General features: G+C 45.5%; 3 protein-coding genes across 3 annotated transcripts in view; 1 reads left to right on the top strand and 2 right to left on the bottom strand.

Annotated features, from left to right (window-relative positions):
- Nucleotides 1-11,873, bottom strand: part of LOC119454400 (neuron navigator 3-like) — an 832,501-nt gene extending 820,628 nt beyond the window's left edge. Inside the window, 1 exon segment of the mRNA XM_037716347.2 lies at nucleotides 10,863-11,873. Within this exon segment, the coding sequence (XP_037572275.2) occupies nucleotides 10,863-10,955 (93 nt within the window). The 5' untranslated portion in view covers nucleotides 10,956-11,873.
- Nucleotides 11,874-19,699: 7,826 nt separating this feature from the next.
- Nucleotides 19,700-21,872, top strand: LOC119453751 (putative nuclease HARBI1). Its single transcript, XM_049668047.1, has 3 exons — nucleotides 19,700-19,752; nucleotides 20,636-20,804; nucleotides 21,180-21,872. Exons 2-3 carry the CDS (start codon nucleotides 20,658-20,660, stop codon nucleotides 21,870-21,872), a joined length of 840 nt encoding a protein of 279 aa, XP_049524004.1. The 5' UTR covers nucleotides 19,700-19,752; nucleotides 20,636-20,657.
- A 177-nt stretch (nucleotides 21,873-22,049) lies between these two features.
- On the bottom strand, nucleotides 22,050-23,958 carry LOC119454398 (uncharacterized). The gene is made up of 3 exons (XM_037716345.2): nucleotides 23,683-23,958; nucleotides 23,020-23,088; nucleotides 22,050-22,775 (listed from the first exon to the last, which is right to left on the bottom strand). Exons 1-3 carry the CDS (start codon nucleotides 23,765-23,767, stop codon nucleotides 22,072-22,074), a joined length of 858 nt encoding a protein of 285 aa, XP_037572273.1. The 5' UTR covers nucleotides 23,768-23,958; the 3' UTR covers nucleotides 22,050-22,071.
- Nucleotides 23,959-24,158: the final 200 nt, after the last annotated feature.

The raw sequence follows: 24,158 nt of genomic DNA, 5'->3' as shown, positions 1-24,158 counted from the left end.
GGTTTGAAAGCCAGCCGACAGATGGCAGGGTGCGCTGTTAGCATGTTTGGGGAGAGTCTCAACAAATTTTGATGACTGGGGCTATTCTCACGTGATCCTAAATAATATGTAGTGCACCGCATTTTCTTTCTTTATTTTTCCTTTCTGTTTTTTTCTTTTTTTTTTTTTTGCACTGTGCTCTCGTCGGAATATGGCAGCCGCTACCAGAAGTCCAAAACGCAACCTCGCGCTCATAAGTAGAAAGGCATAGTCACTAGTCGTGACAAACTTTATGATGAGGCGTATTTTCACACTCAAAGAAGTACTGAGAGAAAAATTTTGTGCCACTTTCTACCTTTTCGTTCTTTTTTTTTGCGATTTTTTTACGCAGAATTCGGATCGGTATAATTACCGTACGGAACCTCATTTGCTTGAGAGCGCCACACAAATGAGCAGTAAATGAGCTCCATTAGAGCTCATTTTACTGCCACACATTCAAAACGCGCGCCAAGTGCAGCGTGGCGTCGAATGTGAAAAAAAAAAAGAATCAGAAAAGACTATACACGTCACCGAAACATGATGTGGTGGTAACGTGGTAGCTCGAACAGCTCAAGAGCATGCCACACTGTGTTTGTTCCACTACATTTTCTTGCAGCTGTCTCGGCCACCCAACAACCTGACACTGGTATCTCACCACCGGCACGCATATGTCATTGCACAGACCATGCATTTCAAGTGTCACAACCGCGTGCTCTCGCTGCTGCATCCTCCTAGACTTTTTTCGCTCGCAGCATAAGCAAGGAATGGCCTTTCCCACTAAATCGGCCATCTGGTCAATTGGTCGATGGCCGACAAATGTAACTGATCACCTTTTTCACTGACTGGCATTATGTTGTAATACTGTTATCGATCCCTTAAGTAATCCCCCCTAGAGAGGTATTTGAGGAAATAAAATGGTATGATGTTGTCCTTACTGATGACCGTACGGGATCGTGTCGCCGAAAGCGGCCGAAATGTCACTTCCAATTTTGCACATCCTCTGGAAACGCCGGGGTATTCGCTCTCCCATCTTGTTCCGTCAAGTGCTGAATGGACTCGTCTTTCAGAAGCACAGTCGTAGTATGCGTGCGTAAGCGTCAGGGGGATGTTGTAGTACCACAGTGTTGTTACATCAGGTCTCCGTGATATGAATGATCTCCTTTTTCACTTTAGAAGCTCAACTCTACTTGACGCATGTTTTGAACTGCTCGCAGCGAAAGGTAACTTAACTGATTGTTTGTGCCGTTTTCAAGAAATTGAGTTTCTATAGCCTGATTACTGGATCGACAACAATCCAATGAAGAACTAAAAACCAGACAATTATTTTCAGTACTCCTTTATCGGTGACCGTTACGAGGTTAACTCAGATAACAGAGAAAAAAAATTGTCGGTTTTTATCCGTTGTCAAGGCAAGGTTTACAGTACCAGTTCATATATTGGGAACGATACATCGCAGCTCCCCCGCTCCATTACTTCGTGGCGTACCGTGAGTTTCATTTAGTTCGCAGTACATTCCACCAAAGAAAACGAGAAAAGGTGAACTGGCAAGATGTCCGATTATGAGCATATTGACGATCTATCGTCATCAAAGGTCATTATTAAGGGCCACGTCAAGGTGAGGCCACTATCCATAAGAAAGCCGCGACGTGCGGTCAAAACATCACGGCCGGCCTTACGGTTGTTTTCATTGCCAGTCAAAACGCTAAATTGGCTGCAGTGAAGGGCACCGTTCATTACTGGCTTCTTTCTGTAGCACAGGATCATGACTTTTGAGTCGGAAACAGAGTAAATATTTACGGGCAATTAAGATGGAGTGTGAAGAGATGCAACTATTTTATAACCGGGCTTGGTGACTGTTAGACTGTTAATCGAATTCTTGTCCAATTTCTTTAACTTGAGAGCATAAAATTCCCGCCCTTGATTTTGTGCGTGTCCGTCACGCGATCAGCAGCGAATATGAGGAAAGCTAGAGCAAAAATATTTTCACTGCGATAAACCAGCGAGCACTCCAACTTCGATTTCTTCTTTTCTCCATCACGATTTCGAGGCCAAACAAAACAACACAAGACAGGGCGCGTAAATCGTTGCTACTGTATCACGGGGCATGACAAGTTGGGCTTCTCTAGGAAAAATAATTTATATGTATGTATACATATATATCAAGCCCACGCCCGGCAGCTAAGACCAAATGAGCTTCCCGCCCCTGCATCACAATAACGAAGATGATCATGAAGGAAGCGCCGACTTGCAACCATGCCCTGGTGCGTTCGGGTTATTTATAGCGTCATCCAATGCGAGCGTTTCTGTGGCGTGAGCGGCCGAACCCAATGTGGAATGGAGTGGCGCGAATCGATATTCCTCGAACGGCTAAGGAAATAAGGCAAGCTAAGGTCTGGCAAGAGGATGCACCCTAGAGCACGCGTACATAGTATTCGCGCGAAGCATGTTTAAGATAAAGAGAGAGCACCTATCAGGAAAGACTGCAGGAGCGAGAGAGAAAGAAAATACCAAAAATAAAAAGAAAAAACGAAGGCGTAGTGAAGAGGAATTCTATTATCATTGAAATAGCGATGCTCCCCTCAGGTTTGGGTTATTCAAAGGCCACCTTCCCGACGATAGCATTCGTCGGTCTGCTCTAACTCTGCGACGAATGAAATCGCCTTTCACCGGCATATCTTTGCAATCATCTTATGCTGCGGCCTTTTGAGCGTGAATGGGAAAGTAAAACTAAACGAAAGTCTGGAATGGAAGCTGTTAGAGTCTTACCTTTCACTTCTCTAATATTAACTCCCGAAGATTGCCTCATCGCTTCAGTAAGGTCTCTTTTGTCCGCGCATTTCGGTTAGGATTGCAGAGCTACACAGCTTCTAAAGGAGAGAGACCATTATCCGGAAGGCAGTCGCCAACTGAACTTCCAGCTATGTTCTGAACGCGTCGAACGTCAGACGAGGTCGGAATGTTACTTTAAAATAATAGTTCGGGGCGTTACACGACTGAGCCCCAAATGAAGCTGCTGTCTAGAATTGCATTGCATCTCATTGTCTGCGTTTGCCCTTGGATATATAATATATATATATATATATATATATATATATATATATATATATATATATATATATATATATACGTCTCGCAGTAAGAGTGCGTTGCAACACCATTCAAATGACATCTCCCACTAAATCACTAATGCAGTAACCAACCTTTCCAATGTGTCCGATTCATATTGCCTACGTCGTGCAACAGGATCATAAAAAAATGCAAGAAATAACCTGCAACGGGCAGAAAATTTTTAGCCCTATTTGCGGTATTAAGACGTAAGTGATCTGCGTTCCCAAAATTCCGCTGCTGAAAATTTTCGGAACAGCCTCCACAGCCATTATTGTATTTAAAAAAAAAAAAGTCGCAGCTGATGTCCCTGCATAAACTGCCGAAGCATTACACCCTAATGTACCACAAGTTCACTGCGCTTTTAGAGTTTTCGCCTAACGCACCTTCCGTGACGCGTTGGGCCCTCTTCGCGTGAGCCGCCTCCGCAGAGCCGCCGTCAGCATGCCGAGAAATAATCATTTTACCAAATCTAATCGCCTACGGCACTAGTGAGTATAGTAAATTATTGATGCTGTGAAGGTTTTGGCTTTTAGAACGTTCCACATCACCGACGGATCATGAACGTTAATACTGTTACGTCATTTGTTAGGTCGAAATCAAAACATTTTCCCGGTTCAGTGCCCTCTTTTGTATGTCTCGATTGCAGCGTTTAGTCAAAGACATGATCTCAATAATAACTCACTAATCATCACTAAATCTTTGTACTCAGCGCGAAATGCATCGGATTAAGCAATGCGTGGTTCTACCACCTAATTTCTGGCTTTCATGATGGACAGCAAGCAACAAGGGTGTATTAGATTCTAAGCGGGTGGTCTGGCCTGGCAGTGGCTCCAATATTCAAATTGTGCATCACCTAAAATCCTTGACAAATTTAATACTTATGCTGCTTCCGCCACCACTGCGCAAAATACTTTGATCTGCCAGGACATCATGTATTATAGATTGTGTGCCCGTAAAATGCTTTTCTCCCCATTAAAAAAAATTTTCGTTCATTAAATGCACTTTGAAAACTTTCCTGTCAGGAAACTCATACGTTCAAGAGACATTTTGCTTCTTTCAATAATTTTCGCCTGTTTGATGTAGCCGAAACTACTGAATAATATTTTATAAGCTGTAGGGTAGCCGTTTTACTGTGCGATGTAGTTCAACGAACTCATCAAAAAGAATTTTATTTAAATTCCCATTCCGTGGATCTCTGGTGCGAACTAGATGTTATCCTTTGACATGTTTCTACTCAATAAAATGCAAAGCCTGTAGAACATACGCATGTTGGGGCGGAACGTCGACCGTATAATTCTTCAGCAGCTCATTTTAGTAAAATGGTCGGCCAATTGAAGTACCAAGACGAACAAATTGAATTTCCTCCAGAGTTGTATTCTAATATTTGTAAGCTGAACATCCTTACCACCTTTTCAGTGTTTGTTGTCAAGCTTGACCGTTGCCTAAGCAGCACGTCTCAAGCATAAATAGAAACCTCGTGGGGCTCCTTCTATGGCGTCTGCGTCACCATGCAATTAGAAGAGACTCATTATCTAGTTTGTCTGTTTTTGGTTGTGCCATCGTGCGAGTAATTCATGCCTTGTGCACCACTATCCGTCGAACCCTGTCAACATGGCAGCAACATGACTTGTCCCTTTTTGCGAGATCTAAAGCACGCAACAAATTCCTTGCATCAAAGCTGCTTTAAGCTCTTGCAGGTTTTGTGCTGCTCTTGTGTATATTGTCAGGCATTTCAAAGGATATTTGCATGCTTTACTTGGAATGCACTGTGCGAGGCTATAGACAGATGTATTTTTACTCCAGTTCGAAAGGGAGGCCTAAGCCTTGTGCATTTGCTTTTAGGACAATAGGTTATGTTATACGTGATGCATTTCACGCGTGACTGAGCACTTCTTCCTGTCGTTTTGTGTGTTTCAGTGTCGTCTTAAAATATTGTGCTAAATGTCTAAGGGTGCGAAGAACTAGTACGCCCAAACCAGTGCTTTGAAAAAGTCACATTTCTTCTTTTTGTTTGAACACACCCTACTTCCCACCTCCCTTTTCTTTTTGTCACCATAAGCCTTGCTCAAGAATGCTGTTATGCGCTTTCCTAAAGAAAATTGTTGACACTGACTTATATTTAAAAGTCCGAATAAATTGACAGTACATATACACTATCGATCGAACATCTCTCAACGGTGGATTGTGCATAACCTTTTCCCTGTACGGAAAGGCACAATGATGAAATTTATATATATTGTCAAGACGTATACTTGTTCATGTGTGTAGCGTCTGTACATCGTGAGTGTACAGCACGGAGGTTAAACGTGTATGAGGCAAGTGAGAAGGACAAGCGCGGACTAGCAAGTTAAGTAGTATTGTCTAGGTATATCGCCTGTATATCCTTGGCAGTGAACACACTTGTATTTGAGCTGCACGCTACCACTTTGCCAGCAAAAACATGGATTCGTGAAAGAAAGGGTACTACATGTGCCCTGGAATGTAAATCGCAGATTTTCGACCAACCTGACACTATAACGCACTGGTTTTATTCTTTGTCGCGTAAGTATATATTTTTTTTTTTTTTGTCTTGCGGGACGGGGGGGGGGGGGGGGGGGGTTATATGTTACAAAGAATCAATAAAACTGCCTATCACGTTTTATAGTGTATAGGTGGTCCCGTTTAAAAGGACCATGAATAATACACCACACAAGATTTGTTTATGTTACCGGAAGTATATTTGTTAAGCCGGAGCCGCATGATCTACCTCGCTCGACAAGGTATGTCTTCCGAGAAGTGGCTTAATTTTCTAGCTTGGTTTACAGCTCGGATCCCGTTTCCGAGTTCGTTAAGTTTACGGACGCTTGCGTTCGTTTGCCCGAGTTTTGATTTCTCATTGGATCCTTAAGCGTAGTGGAAGTATTTTTCCCTCGCGCGTGTGCCTGTGCAAATGTAATGTAAATATTGTTCACCCAACGCTGCTGATAGTATTTCCACGGAATAAAGAAAAAGAGAACTACCTCAGTGATAAGCATCTCCACCTCCGAATCACATTATCCTCGCGGTCATGACTTCTATCTTCAGAGGCGGTGGCTACCGGTTTTCTTTTCTTCTCCGTATCGCGAGAGTGAAGCGTTTTTGCATTTCGCAGGCGTGGAAATGCGGCCGCCGTTGCTGAGATCGAACCTACGACTGCAGCAGCGTTAAGTCGTAGCCAATACACTACCACGGGTGTTCTACAGCGAATCCAAAAAGCCAGTTTCGAGTTTGTAAGGGTTATCACAGCACTTAAAACGGAGTCTACATGGCATGAACGGAATGACAGAACAGTACTCGAAGTTCTAGAGTTCGGTCAGCCGTGTGTACCGCAGTGACCAATTTAATCGAATTTTCGAACATTCACTGCCTGTGATTACAACGGCGACGCATGCACAAGTGATGTGCACTGCATTACTGCGACAGACGGGCACAGATCGATGAAAGTGACACGCCACACCAGTTGCATATAAACTCAGACTCGTCGTTTTGAAAACAGAAAGAGGAAGCCACGCGGATGGCCGAGTTCGCGCTTTGCTATTCACTCGGCAACAGGCACGCCCTCGCTGAAGATAGGCGCAAACTTTCGGATTAGGCAACCTCGCGCCAAACCAAATATTACGTGCCGGTTCACATGAATGTGCGATGTAGCACCGTGTAGCATTCGCGAAAACGGGCCTCGGAGAATAACCAGGCGAATACGTCGATATTGCTATAAAGAAATATATTGCTTATATTGAAGAGGACACTCGCCGATATGGGGTACCCCGCCGCTCTCATCGTTGTTTTTCGTTTTCTGTCAATTCAGGGTTGCCTCGGTTCATCGCGACAGGGAAGAAAGCTTGGTAAATTCAATGAAAGTGGCAAAAAAGCACCGATGGCCCATGCGAATCATAAAACACGACACTACTAACATTACACAGCTTTCAGATTATCGTAGACCTGTTTTCATCCTCGCCCGACAGCCTTTCCTCCCCTTTCAAAAAATTTTCCCTTTACTCGCACGTTTCTCTAATTAAATTCTCGGGTTTTTACGTGCCAAAATCACAAATTGTTAATGAGGCACGCCATAGTGGGAGACTCCGGATTAATTTTGACCACCAGGGGATCTTTAACGTGCCCCCAATGCACGAGAAAGGGGCGTTTTTGCATTTCTCCCCCATCGAAATGCTGGCCGCCGCGGCCGGCATTTGATCCCCCGATCTCGTGCTTAGCAGCAAAACACAAAAGCAGCTAAGCGCATACTACAGTATGCGCATACTATAGTAAGTGTGGGGTCCTGTCCGTAGCATGGTGAACTAGCGCTGCTAAAAGCCTTATGCGAGACCGCCAAAGCTACCCTGTGCGCCGGAAACTAATATTAGACACCACTGCGTGATGCGCTAAGACCAACACAACGCCATACTAACTGTTCAGCCAACGAAATGAGTAGGCATGCTTGTGCAGACTTGCTCCTTAACATATCTTCGGAGAGTCAAGTGTCTTGGTCGTTTATTGCTGCAGTAATTTTTCCTCAAGGATTCTCGCTGATTCATTGGTCGTAATTATGACATTTACGAAAGTTAAAGAGGCATAGATGAGTGAGCAGTGCTCGCTGAAAAGCCACTTATGAAAATTAATGTAAAGAAACTATAATACTAGTGCGAGTAGATGTAAAGCTTCTGCCTGAGGTAAACTTCGCATGAGGCGCAGTATTCGCAGGCACAGTACTCGGTAATGTGAAACGATAAATCGGCGATTCTGTAACAATTACTGCAGAAATGTGGTCTCAGATCTCGCTAATAATAGGCCTGCTTGCTAAATGGGCCGTTTTTCAAGAACCATAACCGTCTTTTTCTTTTATTTTTTTATATTATAGCCTTCCTCATTGCGCAGGGCTGCAAAAACAGCTCGCGCCTATGGTTGACTACCGTAGCATTCCTTTCCATGTTTTGGCTATTCTTCTGGCCCCTTCCTTGGTCTTTTTTTTTCAGCGTGAGAGCAGGAATGACTTACTATCCCGAACACATTTGAGACGTTCTCCTTTGAGATTACCCCCAAACTATACGTTGGCGTGTCCTTTGTGAACCAAAATAGTTCTTTATTGTTTCCGGTTTAGATTAAGAGTGAAACGCGGCCTACGTAATTTCAAACCAGCAAATGCTATAAAGTTCATCGTACAAACGCCAAGGCACTAAAAATTCCATGCATAGACTGACAGGTCATCAAAAGCAAAGAACAAAATTTAAATGGAGCGAGAGTACAACTCGAGCTAGTCCGTTTGTCAATGCCATGTGTTCTGTCCATTTTTCTTGAATTGTCGTCTGCTCTATTCATCGTGTGATTCGAGATAGAAACAGTCGGATGCAGTGACGAATCAATACGCGACGATCTTGAATGCAGATTAAAAATTTCAAAATACATTCAGTTGAGCACCAGGGTTCAAAGGATGCGAAAAATCAGCCAAATGCATTAACATATGATAAGTTACTTATTCTTTCTTTTTTTTCTACATTGGTATGGGACCTTACTATCATGCCTGTTAAAAAAATAGTCGCATCAGCGGTCTGATAAAACGAGAATGCGGAGGGGATTAACCTCATAAAAGAATGTCCCACAGAAAAACGGAGTGGAAACTAGAAGACCAGAAAGTTATTAAGTGGAAGATACAGAGATACAAGCCCCAATGGCGTGCCTGTCACGTCCATTTCTTTTCTTTTCCTGCGCTGTTTCTCACGCAACTTTACCAACCCGCCGAACTTGCCTTATCTGTCATGCCCTAATCAAACTAAAGATTTTCGAAGGGATCTGACAATCCTGCATTACAGCGTTCTCTTCCTGTTTCAAAAAGGAACAAAGCGCATGATAGTGGGAAGTAAAGTAAAAGAAAATTCCAGCAGAAACCATCTCATGATGGCTGTAGACAATTATCCGATTAGAATTAAAGCAATGCCGCGAGAAACCATCTCGCTGAAGACACCGTTATTTACTGTCTACAGTGTGGGAAGTAGGTTAAGAATGGTAATCCCATTATTAGATCCACGCCCCACAGTGCCACAGCAAACCACAGAGTGTATATCTTTGAACGCTACAGAGAAAGCTTCCCCAAACGCAGCATCGCAACCGCAGCCACTTTTGTGCAGCAGGTGCACGCAGACCATCGCGTCTACATCCTCTGACGTTAAAGCCTTTAATTTAACCGTTGGCAACAACTTATGGCAAAGGATAAAACAATTTTCAGCATAATGCAACACGATATAATTGCAAGTTAAACTTCCATAAAACCATAGTGGGAAAAAATAAGCCAAAGTAGATAACGAGTAAGATGGTTGGAGAACGAACTTTGTTGTAAACGGCTCCGTGAAAGTTTTTTTCATTTTTTTCTCTAACGTTATCTCTATGCATTCAAAACATTTTATTCACTATAGCTACTACACGTGTAACACAGGTGATAGTACGTAAAATTATCATCTAATACGTATTGTCTGATAGTGTTGACGTCTTTTTTTTTTTGTTGTTATCGCGGCATCCTGAAAGGGAACTCCAGCCCCCGGGGCTTACCACGGAGAGCTGTGACCGTGAAAGAACAGACAAGGCGCCCTACTTCCAGGCAGTGTCAGTCGGTTACCGGATTATTTGACAGCGCGTGAATGTGTTCACAAACTGTCCGCTCACCGAATTCCCGGGTGTAGTGCCTGTACACAAACCGGGAGATGAAGCTACAATCATTTTTGTTCGCTTTTTTTTGGTTTCTGTAATCGGCCGTAACATCCTTTTAAATAATTCCTCGTCACGAATACAAGTCAAAGCCGCACACGCCGTTTGTGTAAGAAATGATGCACACACACCTAAAATTCAGCAATAACTTTCACGGAGGAAATAACCAAAACACGTTTCGCGGACAAGCCAGCATAGTCAGCAAAAATTGAAGTCAAGCTTTACCGCGCAATCAAAGAAAAATCCACGCGCCGCCTTAAATGGGGAATCTGATGCAGTCTTTAGCATTAGAGGCACGACAAAAGGAAAATGGCTTAGTTACGAAGTTTTTCATCACATGCAGGCGCTATAATGAAAAAGGGAGAACAAGATAGACCTCGCAGTGAATAATAATAAAATAAAATTAAGCCAATGACACAGTCCCAATTGCGGCCTGCGCGGCTGACAGTGCTAATCGTGTGTAAATGGCTAAGGTAAATGAGATTCAATTGCGCTGTCATTTAAAAACATAGTTGGCAACTTTTTATAGGAGGCGAAGAGCAGGGCATGTCATATTGCAAGGAGAAGCGAAAAGGTGACAAGAATTTACGACCACAAGGACGAAGTGTTTAGTCGCAGTCAGAATAAAAGCAGCTCGCAGAAATCTCTAACTGCTTCATGACCAAGAGCAGCGCGAACAAGAACGAAGATGGTGCCACTTATTCTCGACGCTTGTATAACGGATTAGTGTGCGCATCAAATGCGTCTTACGCACTCATTACCGAATGAGGTTCATCGCTTTTCATCTGCCACTGATTCTTCGTGCTGGTTGTTTGCGCTACCAATCTATATTTATTCCAATCTCTTGAATGTCACCAAAAATCCGCCAGAAGGAACTTTGCAAAAGGCAGAGTACGATGCGCATGGACTAATCCGCATGCTGTTTTGCGCAATCCCAAAGAGAATTCGTTACGCCGTAAGCTCTTTGCCTGATTTCCAAAGGCCAGATGGTCTCTTTACAAATGTCGACGTCTCGCATTTCTTACCTGAACGATGGAGCGCTGCTGCTGCTGGGCCGGCGGTGACGTTGATATGACGCTGACATCCTCACGTGACACTTCACTTCGGAGGCACGCCATTGGAGCCGATGTCACGTGAACGATGCACAAAGATTAGCCCGGCTTATCCATCCGAAATCCGTCGCCTATTATTTTCCGTGCAGCACTAACAAGAGCGAACACTCGTCATAACAACGGGAACATCATCACGAGTACACCGGAAGACGTCACATCAGCAGCTGCACTCACGGCACGGCATTGTTGTTCTTGCACAATTCCATCGAATAATTTATGTTAATAGCTTCTGCAGAGTCAATGGAAGCTACTGATAAAGGTACATTCCTGCGTTCCGTCACTTTCCGGAGCACACGTGTAAAATAAGGTTGACCAAGCCACTTCAGATGGTATCACATAACTATATAAAAAAAAAGCACCAATATTTCGCAGAACTGCGTCCAACGCCGATTCGATCACACTGTCACAGTGACCGAGGACTACCGCGTCACGTCACTCTGGCCGACGAAGAGCTGCTCCATGAGTTTCAGGCACTCTTCGAACACCGCTGAAGCACACAAACACGCAATGCACACCGCAAAACCGCACTCTGAAACACACTCACTGCGCTGGAAGCCACGGCTTAGGCGAAGGGCACTATTACATCGTCGTGAACACAGAGGCGGCAACGACACAAGCTTCCACGAGACACGCTGTTTCACTTGCGGCGTGAAACGAGCTACCGAGCAGAAAGTGGGCTTCAGCGCTGCCTTTTTTGCGTATTTTTTTTTCGCGGTTAGTTTTGCCCCCCCTCCCTCTTAATTCACACACGAGACGCGCGATAACGCACTAAAGCCGGCCGACGGGGCAACGCATATGAGAGTCGCGCTATCACGTGACAAAGTTGACACTGACTCGCAGTGAAGAGAGGAAGAAGACCCGGCGCGCGCGCGCCCGAGTAAGTTTCGGAACTCCGGGGTCCCGGCGCCTCGCTGCTTCGGCTCTCCTTCCGAAGGGTTGCTGGGCCGTCGGCCGACTGACGACTGGCTGGCTGGCGTGCTCTGGAACGCACGTGGCCCGCGCCCCGGGCGCGCGCCACCGCCGCGGCAAGGGAAAGAGAGAGAGAAACAACACAAAAGTCACGCGCCCGAGTGACGTCACGCGGTGCGCCCGCGGTCCGGACGCGTCTTGCCGAAGCTTCCGCTTGCACCTACGGCGGTGCCATCTCTCGGGGCGTGGCGCCAACACGACGGAAGCAGGGGAATGCATGTTTTTCCGAGCGCCACCCCCCAAAGCCACACGGATCGTGTTATTTTTCTCTCTTCATTGCTCGCTGGAAGTCCGGTACATGAACAGGTCATTGATGCCGGTGAACTGGAGAACCTGTGCAGGAGGAAGCGACTTGCCGGAAGCGACAAAGGAAGAGACGTGGTTTCGCTATATTCTCGTCATGCCCCACTGTACCTTCGCGATTGATCGGTTGTGTGGTTACTTTACTTTCAAGCTTATGAAGTATATTTAACGCCATATAGCTGCTTACGGTGGTTTAATTACTTCAGAGCAATAGTTGCTTCGCTTCCGAAGGAGCGCCAGCTCCGGTTTTACGTTTGTTCCGTCGCCCCGTTATTTCATTTACCGTGAATACAGTACCGCACAAGCTCTTCCTGTAAGTACTGCCAAGGCTACCAATGCAAAAAAAAAAAAAAGGAAATTCGAGAATGCGGAAAGTCACAATGATATCGGTGCTAATCGCGGGTGGTCAAATATTATTACGTGTATACGCATGACCACTGTGAGGAAAGTTGCCGCATAGCTTGCGCTTTACCGACTTGCCAATACTAAATGAATCACTTAGACTTATCTTTGGAACGACGCACGATGCCACCATTCTTGCTGACTGCTTCATATTTCGTAATGGAAGTTATAGTTATAAAGGAGAAATTTGAGCAGGGCTTTTTTATAGAAACACCTTTATTCTTACGGCGACGAGCTCATCGTATAGAATACAAGTTAGGAGAACTGAACTTGTAAGAAATAATTTGTCAAGTAGACATCTCAGATACTTGCTTAGGGCTACCACCCGTTTGTGGAGGTCATGGAAGCAAGCTGAGAAATCTTCAACGGCCACGCTCCGCAACAAAGTAGTCACAACAGTTTTGCAGTGCTGCTGTATCTTTTATGACACTTGCATATCAGCGCTAATTTTACACGGCGAAACAGAAAGGAATCATAGCGTGACAGGTCGAGTAAATATAGGGGATGCGGTAGAACGTGAATATGGTGTTTGGTGAGGCATTTACGGAGTGACACAGCAGTTTGGGACCTCGTGTTCGTGGTCAACGGGAATCACTGTTCACACGAAGACAAATAGGATGGCACAGGCGGATTGCTTGACGCGTACGTTTTAGAGTGTTAGTATAAAACGTTTGGTTTATTGTTCTTTCTTCGTGAAGATAGCAACGGCACACCCAGCCCTTATTGAAAAAAAGAAAAAAAGAATGCGATCAACGCTCTCTTCGTTTTAAATGGTTGTTGCATGACGCCCACGTTTTAGAGCGTTATTGTAGAAATTTTGGTTTATTGTTTGCCGTTAGAGCACATACCAACGCTACACCCACACTCAGCCTTTAGAGTAAAAAATGCGATCAACGCTGTCTTCGTTTTCGATGGTCGTCGCTTGACTTTTCTAGCAGGAAGTGAATCGCGACTGCACCATTCGGCGCCTTGTTGCTTCTTTTGGGAGTAATACCGGTAGCACCAACTTTCCCCTACAGTAATGATGCTTGACCCAAATGTAGGATCACTTCTTGCCCTGAGCTAAGATTCAGCTGTAATTGTTTTACTGATTCCTGCTTCTCCGGTTCCTGCTTGTATGTCAGTGGGGGAGCGACAATTTGTGTGCTCAGTTCCCGTTTCCTGAAATTATTGTGAGCTCGATCGGGGTGTCACAGGATCACGTGACACACCGCCCTGTTAAATATAAAATGTTCCTATGTCACGTGGCAAGTTATATCATATCATGTCACGGCAAGTTTTTCTGCAGCAACTGCTTCACATGTTTCCCATCTGCAGCGGTATGTGCCGTTCATTGGAGGCCGACTCTAGGTTGATCCCTCCAACAAACATCTGCTCTCCCGATACCTTTGGTACCAGTGGAAGACATGACTTCGTCAACATATACTCGATGAATCGTGTTACCTCTCTCCCTAGGGGTTTAGTCAAGCCTAACGAATCAGTTAGTGTTAAGCCTCCGTTCGGGGCGTCCAGCACGTCACTCCGGCAAAGCCCAACTAAACTGAACAATAAGCTGCATGATGGGTTGCTAAACACAGCTCTGCCTTCTAGGTAAATTAAATGAAAACCCTTCCGTGGCTATGTGCAATGTAAGTTTCAATATTATAGAAAAATAGATAAATATTCAGTCACCTTTTCTGAATGTTGTATTGACAACGTGCGAATAATTTGCCAGGAAAGGGCAGCTATAAACTAGCAAAAGCCAACACAAAAGACGGCAGGCGTACTTACAACTGTTCAGGTAAAATGTATCTTTACGTGTCCACAAGCATACCTAGTTGGCCCTATTTTTACATAGAGTCTGCTGAAAATGCGATAGCTCATGCGGATTACCTTTTACACATTTCAAGGCAGAGCTCCATGAACGTCAGCATAATCTTATAATCCCCTCTGTAAGCATGCGTGAGCACCTCTTCGAAGGCACCAGGAACAGCGACACGCTGCGCATTTAAAGCTCCGGGAAGTCAAAGGTTCAAAACATTCACTTATAAACACAATCGACACGTCGAGTTGCGAGTGATAAGTACACTTTATTCACGGAAACGTTCGCTTTAACAGAGACAGATGAAATGCTGGGAGGCTAACCAGAGTAACAGTCCTGGAGGGGTACTCTGTAAGAGTCCACCTAGTGGACTGTCTACTTCGGCTGTCGCAATTGGCTCCAGCAGAACAAGCGAGAAGGAGACAGGCTGACTCGTTCTCGCTCGGGCTGCTGGAGCCAATCGCGACAGTCGAAGTGGGCTCTTACAGAAGACCCCTCCTGTTGGCTACTGCGCATTGGAGGAATTGGAAAGAGTAGAAAATATTAGGAGATTAGGATTAGGAGATATGAAAATAATATATCCGCACAAATACGACGAACGGGCCTAACAATGAATACCGTCTTTCATACAGTGACGGTGCTTTTGCAAAAAAAAAAAAAAAAACTACTACACTGTCTCGGGCTGACGGCGGCTGGAGCTGGGGTCGAAGAACGTTTTATTTTTGTTTTTCCGGTAGGGGGTGGTTGCCAAGGTTGTCGACAATGATGCACAGTGCTTTCCTTTGCGCACTGAAACGAGGATAATCCCACTTAGTGTGCATCTTCTTGCATAAACAAACTTTTCACTGAAGACTTTTAGGCATTCTGATGAGGAAGGAGTTGGCATTTGTCAATGCTACTCCTAGCCATGACCGACATACGAGGGTTACATCACGCATTGGCAAGGCGGGCGCAAGGTGCGAATCAGGGAAACAAAGGCGCTTGTTTATAAAGCCGGCAGTTTCCATTTGGCCAATGTGAGCACGCGTGCACACGCACGGATCCCTTCCGGAGTACCTCATCTTAAGATTGGGTAGCAGTGAAGACGGCACTGTCATGGGCATCTCGAGCGTATGCATATCGAGCGTATACATATCGAGCGTATGCATATTGTGCGCATGCATTGCAGGCTTCCACTGAGACTGCGGCGAACTGGAAGCCATTGTAGCCAGTTCAATGAGTGCTCATTGTCAGATCGTTGCCGTGTCCATCGTCAAGTGCCCTATGGTAAATGTCAAAGAGGATAGTTTCGTTTGTCTACATTGCGCGCTTTCTTGGACGCGGAATCTTGCATAAGGGAGAGAACAACACTGAAGCGCTGGCGACTGGCCTCATCCTCCTCCTCCATCCTGTCGAATATGGTATAATTTTATTGAACTACATGTCATGCGGGTGATCAAAGCTCTAAATAAACCTACTGATAGATTTACATAATTGCCTCGAATCCGGCATTGTGATCCTGCGCGTCGGTCTTTAATCGCCGCTCGCACAATCACCTCAGAATAACTATGCGAGCATCACTGATGTTGAGGCATTCTGGTCAACTTTTTGGAGCATAAATGTCCCTCACAGCGCATGCTCTTCCCGCTCTTGATCGGCCGCTTGTTATAAGATTCCTAGCTTCGTTATTTTAGAGTCAGTGACCCCAGATAAACAAGGTGGGACTCTTGTCAGATTCATTAGTAGTAACCGGACTTGAGGTGGACACTCTGTTAGTGTAGTGTTATGACGTCACGCTACAGTGATCTGTCATGTGTCAGTACTTAAAGTGCAAGTTTATTCCGGTAACAAACAGGTAGTTTTCACGGGGCTTGATGTACAGGCAATCAAGTGCCTGGTAAAGTGTGAGAACGGCCTCCTTCCAGGTTATACAGCCTTTAACGCGGCAAAAGCATCACACTGTGCGGTAAAAGAAAATTCATCATACTGTGTGGTGCTATAAATGCGTTTCACATATATGCATTACATGTCAAAAGATTAATTCAAATAAAGCCAAGATAGCAATACTCAAGCAATACTCTTTGTGGGGAAAGGACACAATATTTTTTATATATTTTTTTACATGTACTCCGAGAGATGTGGACTCAGTAGAAGTGCCTACCGAAGTGAAGAAGACGAGCTGAGGGCAGGTGGCACGGGAGCTAGAAGAAAAAAGAACAAAAAACGACGAAAAAGAAGTGCTACGTGGCGAACGTGCGGAGGAGCTCGAGCGGCGAAGCCACGGTGGCAGCAGATCGGGTGCGACGCTCGGGAAGAAGAGCTCGGGCCGTGGTTCCTGCTGCGGCCGAGTGACCAAGGCGTGCCTACCCGGGCCAGATGCGGAGGCCTGTTCCGGGACCAAGGACGAGGCCTGCTGAGCGGCTCCTGCCAGGGCGCAGTTGCTGAGGGCTGTTCTTGGTCGAGGCCTACCGAGGTGCTGTCCGCGTGGGCCGACCCTGGGTCGCGGTCCTCGTGAGTTGCAGCCGGACAACGCAGTGTTGTCCTCAACATAGCCAGGCGCCGCACACGGTAGCACAGCCGTGTGCCGGCGACGGTTCCAGCAGCAGCAACCGTGCCACCTCTGCCTCGGCTCGCCTCGGCGACCGTACCGCGGCAAAGACAAGCGAGTCGATCGTCACGACCGAAACCGTGAGATGGTTTTTCGGAACTCTGGACGCGCCGAACGGTGGTGTAGGACTGAGCGTCGCGTACATCAGTGTGCGCGTGAAACTCCTCTGTGACATTGTTTTGTTTTCTTTTCATTTCCTTTCCTTGCCATCGTGTGTTTGAAAGAAAAAACTTTTTTTTTTTGCCTACTAGCGTCTCTTTTGCGTTTTTCTCGTCTTAAGACACACAAACAAGTGACGAATCTCCATAATCATCACACTCTTCATAAACTACACATTCAAATAAGTTAGAAGTTACGTATAACACAAAAAAAGAAAACAAAAGCACGCTTGCAATGGTGTTCAATTGGAGGAGGACAGAAGATTTGAGACGCGTTGTCAGAAACTTTTGTGTAGAGGCCTGATGACAAGGGACTTGTGACATTCTTTTCAGGAAGAGGATAGAGTCAGTTCACTAAAGGCAGTCATGGTTGGAGATCACTAAGAGGAAACCGAGAAGCACCAGCAGGGGACATAAAATGAGCTGATATAGATCACATTCCTGTGAATTCCAGGCCCTCATTTCTTTGGACATGTTAGCCGTCATGGGAGCTTTCAGCTGTGAAATCAGAGACATATTTTATGGATTCGGAGGCCGTTCATGTGCATACAGGCTGCCAACGATTCGCCATAACCAGAAACGACACCATACCACACAAAGAGGGAATGGCCATACTACGTCATCTAAGGTCTCATGATAGCATCTTCTTCGCTTTAATTTTGCAAGTGTCCATATCTTTATTGATATATATATTTACCTTATAAAGTTGGAAGTGCTGGCGACTTTCGTTGACGGCTTTTTTTTCCAATATTTGATTGTCAAGTGAGCAAAGGATGACGTGATGAAGTGTTCAATTAAAAACCAGCACACACACACGCACTACGACAGGCACATATCGCCCGTGCGCTTTAATGAGAGTTATTTAGGAACACGACAAAACGTTAAATGATTTTTTTTATTTTCCTTGTGTTTAGAATAATCGTGAGTTACAAATCCCCAACATATGTTCTCCAGTTAGTATACTGTCCATGCAAGTCCTTTAACTGAATGGAGGTCTTCTCAAGTTACAGAACCTCTGCCAAGTCCTCACGCAGAGAAAAACTGCACTAACACAAACTCGTGTTCGTAGCCTCTCGTTGCAGGCTGCGTCCACAACGGAGCTCCAAAGCCTTCTTCGTGGGCCGAGAGAACAGCGGACGGGTGCGCTTTGAATAAAGCCCCGCGCCGGCGGCGCAAAGTGGCGGAATTAATCGACGATTAAAGCAACGAGGCTGGCGTTAATGACTCGAAGCCAGAGACGCTGCTACAGCCACAGCTTTCCCTGATGCAACGTCGTATGTTTCGCGGGCTAGCCTGCTTCTTAAAGTGACTTTTACGGCACAAAAAGGAAACAAAAATCGTTCGTATGCTAACGAACGTTGTTTCTTCTAATCGGGCTCTTTTCGTTCTTCCACTGTTACTGTGGGATTGAATGATTTTGTTGTTTTCTTTTTTCAGCGGTGCGCATTGTCATCTGTGGAGAGGACTCGTTTGACATCGGTGCACACATGAGGCACCCTCATATCGGCGCGATTTATGGTAATGGAGCATTCATTTCCGTGAGCCCGCTTTGTTTCTTTTGTTCAACGCTTTATTGCAACATAGCCGCCCCAGTGCTTTTGTTTGTTTTTTGTCTCTCATCAATATTAAGTCATGAAAGCATCACGCTAGTGGGTACCTAGTAATCGCCGTGTCTTGCATCTATAGCTGAATAACCTTCATGGCTTCTTCTTTCCCCGAAACTCTCCTGTGCAATTGGAATCTTCCACAAATCAATGCGTGGGGACCGGCTGTGGAACGCATTGTGGCGGTCTGTGAAGCCAGCCCTTATGGTGTATTCGGATGGTCGTTTTCGAGCGCTCTAGAGGGCTCTGAAAAGTGGCCACGCGTTCGGGTGGTAGAAGTCGAGCGCTCGGACTACGTTCGGATGGTTCTTTCAGAGCGCCAGCCTCTGACTCAGAGCGCTCCCAACCGCTCTGACTTGCTAGAGAGAACGTTGGCGCGATCTGGCCGAGAGCAGTGTCACGTGATACTAACCGCCGCGGTTTGACGCGGTTGCCGACAGGTGACAGCGCCGGCGCACATTTTCGCCGTCGGGAGTTTCGGAGCGTCGTGCGGGTTTGTTGCGTTGTGTTCGTGGTGTTTTCGTGTGTCGCTCCCGTCAATTTATATCCAGGAAAGCATAATTGCACCATGTCGAAACGAAGGCGGCTACGAAAGGCGCAAGAATCATCAGTGATGCTTTTAGAGCACCTCGCAACCGAGGGCCTTGAAGCTAGCAGCTCCGACGACGACGACCGCCACATTTATGCAAACAAGTTCGCCGAGTTGTTCGCCGAGCATCTTGAAGTGCCGAAGGTCAAAGGCTATGTTCAGAAGGTAGTCAGCGATTATTCCGACAAACAGGTAACATTAAGTTCGGCCGCAAGGCAAAGTGAACTCACCTAATGTTCTTCTACAGTTTCGCAGCAACTTCCGCCTCCCGCGATCAGCCTGTAACCAGCTGGTCAAACAGTTCGAAGCGTCGGAATGTTTTCCGTCTGGCAGGAACCATGGCGGTGTGCCCGTCAAATCGGCAGAGGAGCACATTCTCTCATTTCTCTGGTGAATGAACCGCATTTCTGATTTGTATGCTGAGTTGAAGATCCAGTGTAGTACAAGCAGCAATATAATCAGCAAGCTTCTCTGAACTTTTTGTTTGGAGTAGGATCATCACTGTCTCCATTCATCGTGAAAAAAGTAGTTAATATAAAAAAAGACAGAAGAAGCTCTTCGCTTTCCAGTAGATGTTCAACAAGGCGGCTAACAAGCATGTCGAGCCTGGTGCCTATTAAGCATATGGCGATCCTTATTCTAATTTGCTGTTTTAATCAGTTTGAGCAGACGCTGCTTTACCTTATTGATAACAATGCAAACACGTGCTGTTTTATGTTCTGTTGATGCACGTAATGGCATACAGAAATACTCGTCATACCCCAAACCACAACACAGCACAAATCGAGTAGCAATGGGCTGGTTCCAGACCCATGTAATGCACACTCGAACACAGAGGCATGTAAAGATCATGCGATTTGTGCTTGCAGTTTTAAATTGTTTTATTTTAGTTGTTCAATAATGGGACCAAATCTTGGTTTACCTGCACTATATATCATCATCAGCCTATATTTATGTCCACTGCAGGACCAAGGCCTCTCCCTGCGATCTCCAATTACCCCTGTCTTGCGCTAGCTGATTCCAACTTGCGCCTGCGAATTTCCTAACTTCATATATAGGCGCCCGCTGTGGTCTCAATAGAGGCCAAATAAGTCAGCTGTGGAGTTTGCACACACATGGAGTAGCTCCTGTTTGTTACCACATGTAGAACTATATTAGATGCAGGGCACTTCTTTCTGCAAGTAGCTGCTCTCCGTACTTTCATGTAAATTAAGCATGACAATCTTTCCATGTAATGGTCAAGCATAACAACTCATATGAAAATATTTTCTAGGTATGCTGTCAACAAGGCCTCAATGAGGGAGGTTGCTGTGCTTTTCAACATGGCAGAGTCTACGCAGTTTGCTGTGATTGATAGGGTGCTCGGCTTTCTTTGTGCCATTGCCCCAGACGTCATATACTTTGGAATGGACAAAGAGGCATTAGCCAGGGAATTCGAGAATGTGAGCTGTTATTTTGCCTTCTTATATTTTTATCTGCATTTCAACATGAAGTATGTTAAGGGAAAACAATCAAATATGCATGAAGAAGCACGCCTTTCGAAATAATACAGAACTCCTTTTTTTGTTGACAAGTTGTAAACAGCAATAATAATAAAAGGGACTGTACACCAACTTGTGCAAAATGACCAATGCACGAGATATAATTGCAAAATGACATGGCTTCAATGATAAGCACTAATTCTCACTTCTAATTAGTGCATTACCATTAGATTGACAGCGGGAACTAATGTGCTGTTGTAAAATATTTTTCTAGCCTTCATTATGTATGTTCTTTATGGTTTATTCTGACTTCGCAATGACTTTTTCTTTTTGCAGCTTGCAGGGTTTCCGAATGTAATAGGGTGTATCGATGGCACCTATATTCCCATGCGCTGCCCAGTGAACAAGACAAGGTCTACCTATATAAACAGGCATGACCAGGTGTCATTAACAATGCAGGGCATCTGCAACTCCAAAGGCAGGTTCCAAGACGTCTTTACTGGCCCACCAAGCAAGGTTCATGATGGTCGTGTGCTGAAACTATCAACTGTTCAGCAAGATTTGCCCACACTGTGCCAGGTGAACAGGTATCACATCCTTGGAGATGCCGCCTACCCAATTAGGGAACACCTTCTTACGCCGTTTAAGAATTATGGCAACATGACGCAAGCAAAGAGCAAGTACAATACTTGCCATGCATCTACAAGGGTAGTCATTGAAAATGCATTCGCCTTATTAAAGCAGAGGTTTCGTCAGCTTCGCTACATCGAATTCACCACAGTTGACAAAATAACACAGTTCATTGTAGGATGCTGCGTGCTCCACAACATATGCCTCGACAATGGCGATATAGATGTGGAGGATCTGTTGACCGACGAAGAGAGGGAAGAAAGAAGCCAGGATACACTGCTGCGCATCAGACAGGACCGCGCAGAGTTGGCTGCTAACAGGCAGCCACAGACTGACCGTGAAAGTGTGCTTCGCCGTCTGGGTGAATTGAAAAGAAATGCTTTGGTGGGGCAGCTGTAGGTAACGAGGGAGAAAATAAAGGAATTGTTGGTCATTTATCTTGAACCAGAAAGAATGTTAGTGCTTTACTCGGTTTACTAATCCTGAAACATTTTTTCTCTTTTCTGAAGTGTGCAAGTTTCACACAAATTGATGTCATAGCAAAGAAAAACTTTATTGCACATGACATACAGAGGCATGAACTTGTATATGCCACGCTTCACATGTTGTCTTCTTTTGCTGCAAGGTCTTTCAATGCAGCGATGTGCTCCCTGTGGAGTTTGAGCAGCTCTTGGTGCCTTTCCTCTCGTCTTTTCTCTCTCTCTTCCCTTTTTGCTTCTCGCTCTTCATTTATTATTTGCATGTGCTCAAAGAAATACTTCATGTGCATCATTCGACCTGCATTAGGACGGCCTGCCTTGTGTGTTCCCTTTCTTTTTGGTGCAGAGTCGGTAACTACGCTTGAAGGGGCGTCGAGAAATTCAGAGTTGCCTGACAGGTCAGCACAGTCAGCTCCTATAGGAATGTTGGCAGCACCTGTAAGAATGTTGGCGGGATCCTTGGCACCTTGAGCAGATTGAGATGTCTTGTATGTCACGGAGTGCACACCACGAAGAACTTCGGGCTGTATGCTGTCATCTGCTGCCCTTATTGCCGCAAATTCTTCTTCATACGACACCTGGCAGCGGGAATGGCCTGATGTTTTGTTATTAGTGTCTTCATCTTTCTTTCGCTTTGCAATTGTCTTGAATCGTGACTCGCACTGTGTCGGAGTCCTGTAAATATTCAGGATCTGAAGAATTTCCTTAGAAATATACTCGTACATAGCACGCTTGCAGCGGAATTTTTTCATGGGGCCTACTTTGGTTGAGTAGTGTGCATAAAGGTTTAATAACAGCCTTGTCTCGCCTTCTCCCCATGGTCCTGTTTACAGGAGAAAAAGAAAAGCCGGGTTATAACATTAGTAATATTTTTGCAAATGCTCGAATATTTTTATGTACTAGCAAAGCAAGTGAGGGGAGTAAATGGACATGCAAGCATTTTAATAATTGTCACTGCAGGAGAACAGTAAGCAAAACCTTGTGACATTAGGGTCACAAGGCCTGGCTGTTTGAATTCAGCCTACAACAATGAGAAAGAAAAAGCGTTGCAACGTCATTACACCTACCGGAAGACGGGCTGTTCTCGCTGGCAGCAGTGGTGGCTTCCCCAAGCAAGACTGGGCTTGGTGCGTTACCTGTGATAAAAGATAGTTGAATGACACGGTATTAATAATTATTAGGAGTCACGAGCATCTGATGTAAACGCGTGTTCCTACACAGGACGCGTTCTACGAAGCGCATACACTCAGCGGAAAATGAATTATAAGCTGCTCAATTACGCAGACGAAGTTCAATTCCAACTGTCGCAGTTTTCTTTCCGTGCTGGTGGTGTAGCAGTGGCGATACATGCGAAAACGCCAGTGTCACTCATGGCATCCATTAATGAAGAAGGCTTAATCGGCGAAACACACTAGCAGACGACTTCGAATGAAATGTAAGCAGTGCTGAAAACCAGCGCACGCGCCTTACAGGAGCAGCAGATAACACACACAGCGGGTGTTACGCCTACTGCTAGTACATGAAGCTTCCGAGCTAAAGCTGTTAGTGTACCCTAATATTATAAACTGGAATTCACGTTAGCGAGATATACAGGCGCCTAAAAAGCAAGGTGCCGGTACAAAGTTTCACTAGCGGCGCGCTCCTTGTACAACACGCGCGAAGGGGCTGCAGCACAGTTCCAAACACTTGACGAACAAAAAACTTCTTTCGAAAGCTTCCGCTCAACTTACCGTCATACATGGTGAGGAAGAGTGACTGCGCTGGGCTGAGAGAGCCGTCGCTGCGGTCAAGCACATCTGAACTGGACGACGCCATTTGTCACTGTCGCACAAGAATGTTTACACGGCGGCTTCCCGCGCTGCCTGCGCAGTGGCGCCACCGGCGCGCTGCTCCGAGATCGCTCATGCATTCGGTTGGTACACTGCGTCTCCCGCTCAGATTGCGGGCTCGCTCGCATCTGCAGACTCTGAGCCAGAGGACCAGAGCGGCCAACCGAATACGCCATAAGTTTCGATACTCTCGCATCTCGATACCACTTAATATTTATAAATCAGATTGTAACTTTTTATTGGGAGGCACAGAACATCGGCTATAGTTAACGTGCGGCCCATTTCCTAAGACAAAAGAAAAAAAAAAATGCCAGGGCTGCGCGGCACACGCAGCACAGTCACAGCGCAAGCTAGACGAGCGTTTCGACAGTACTACC

Source organism: Dermacentor silvarum, chromosome 5, assembly GCF_013339745.2.
Source record: "Dermacentor silvarum isolate Dsil-2018 chromosome 5, BIME_Dsil_1.4, whole genome shotgun sequence".
In the NCBI taxonomy this organism is placed as follows: domain Eukaryota; kingdom Metazoa; phylum Arthropoda; class Arachnida; order Ixodida; family Ixodidae; genus Dermacentor; species Dermacentor silvarum.
Note: the sequence above shows the minus strand (reverse complement) of the source record. Positions and strands in the feature narration are given on the sequence as shown.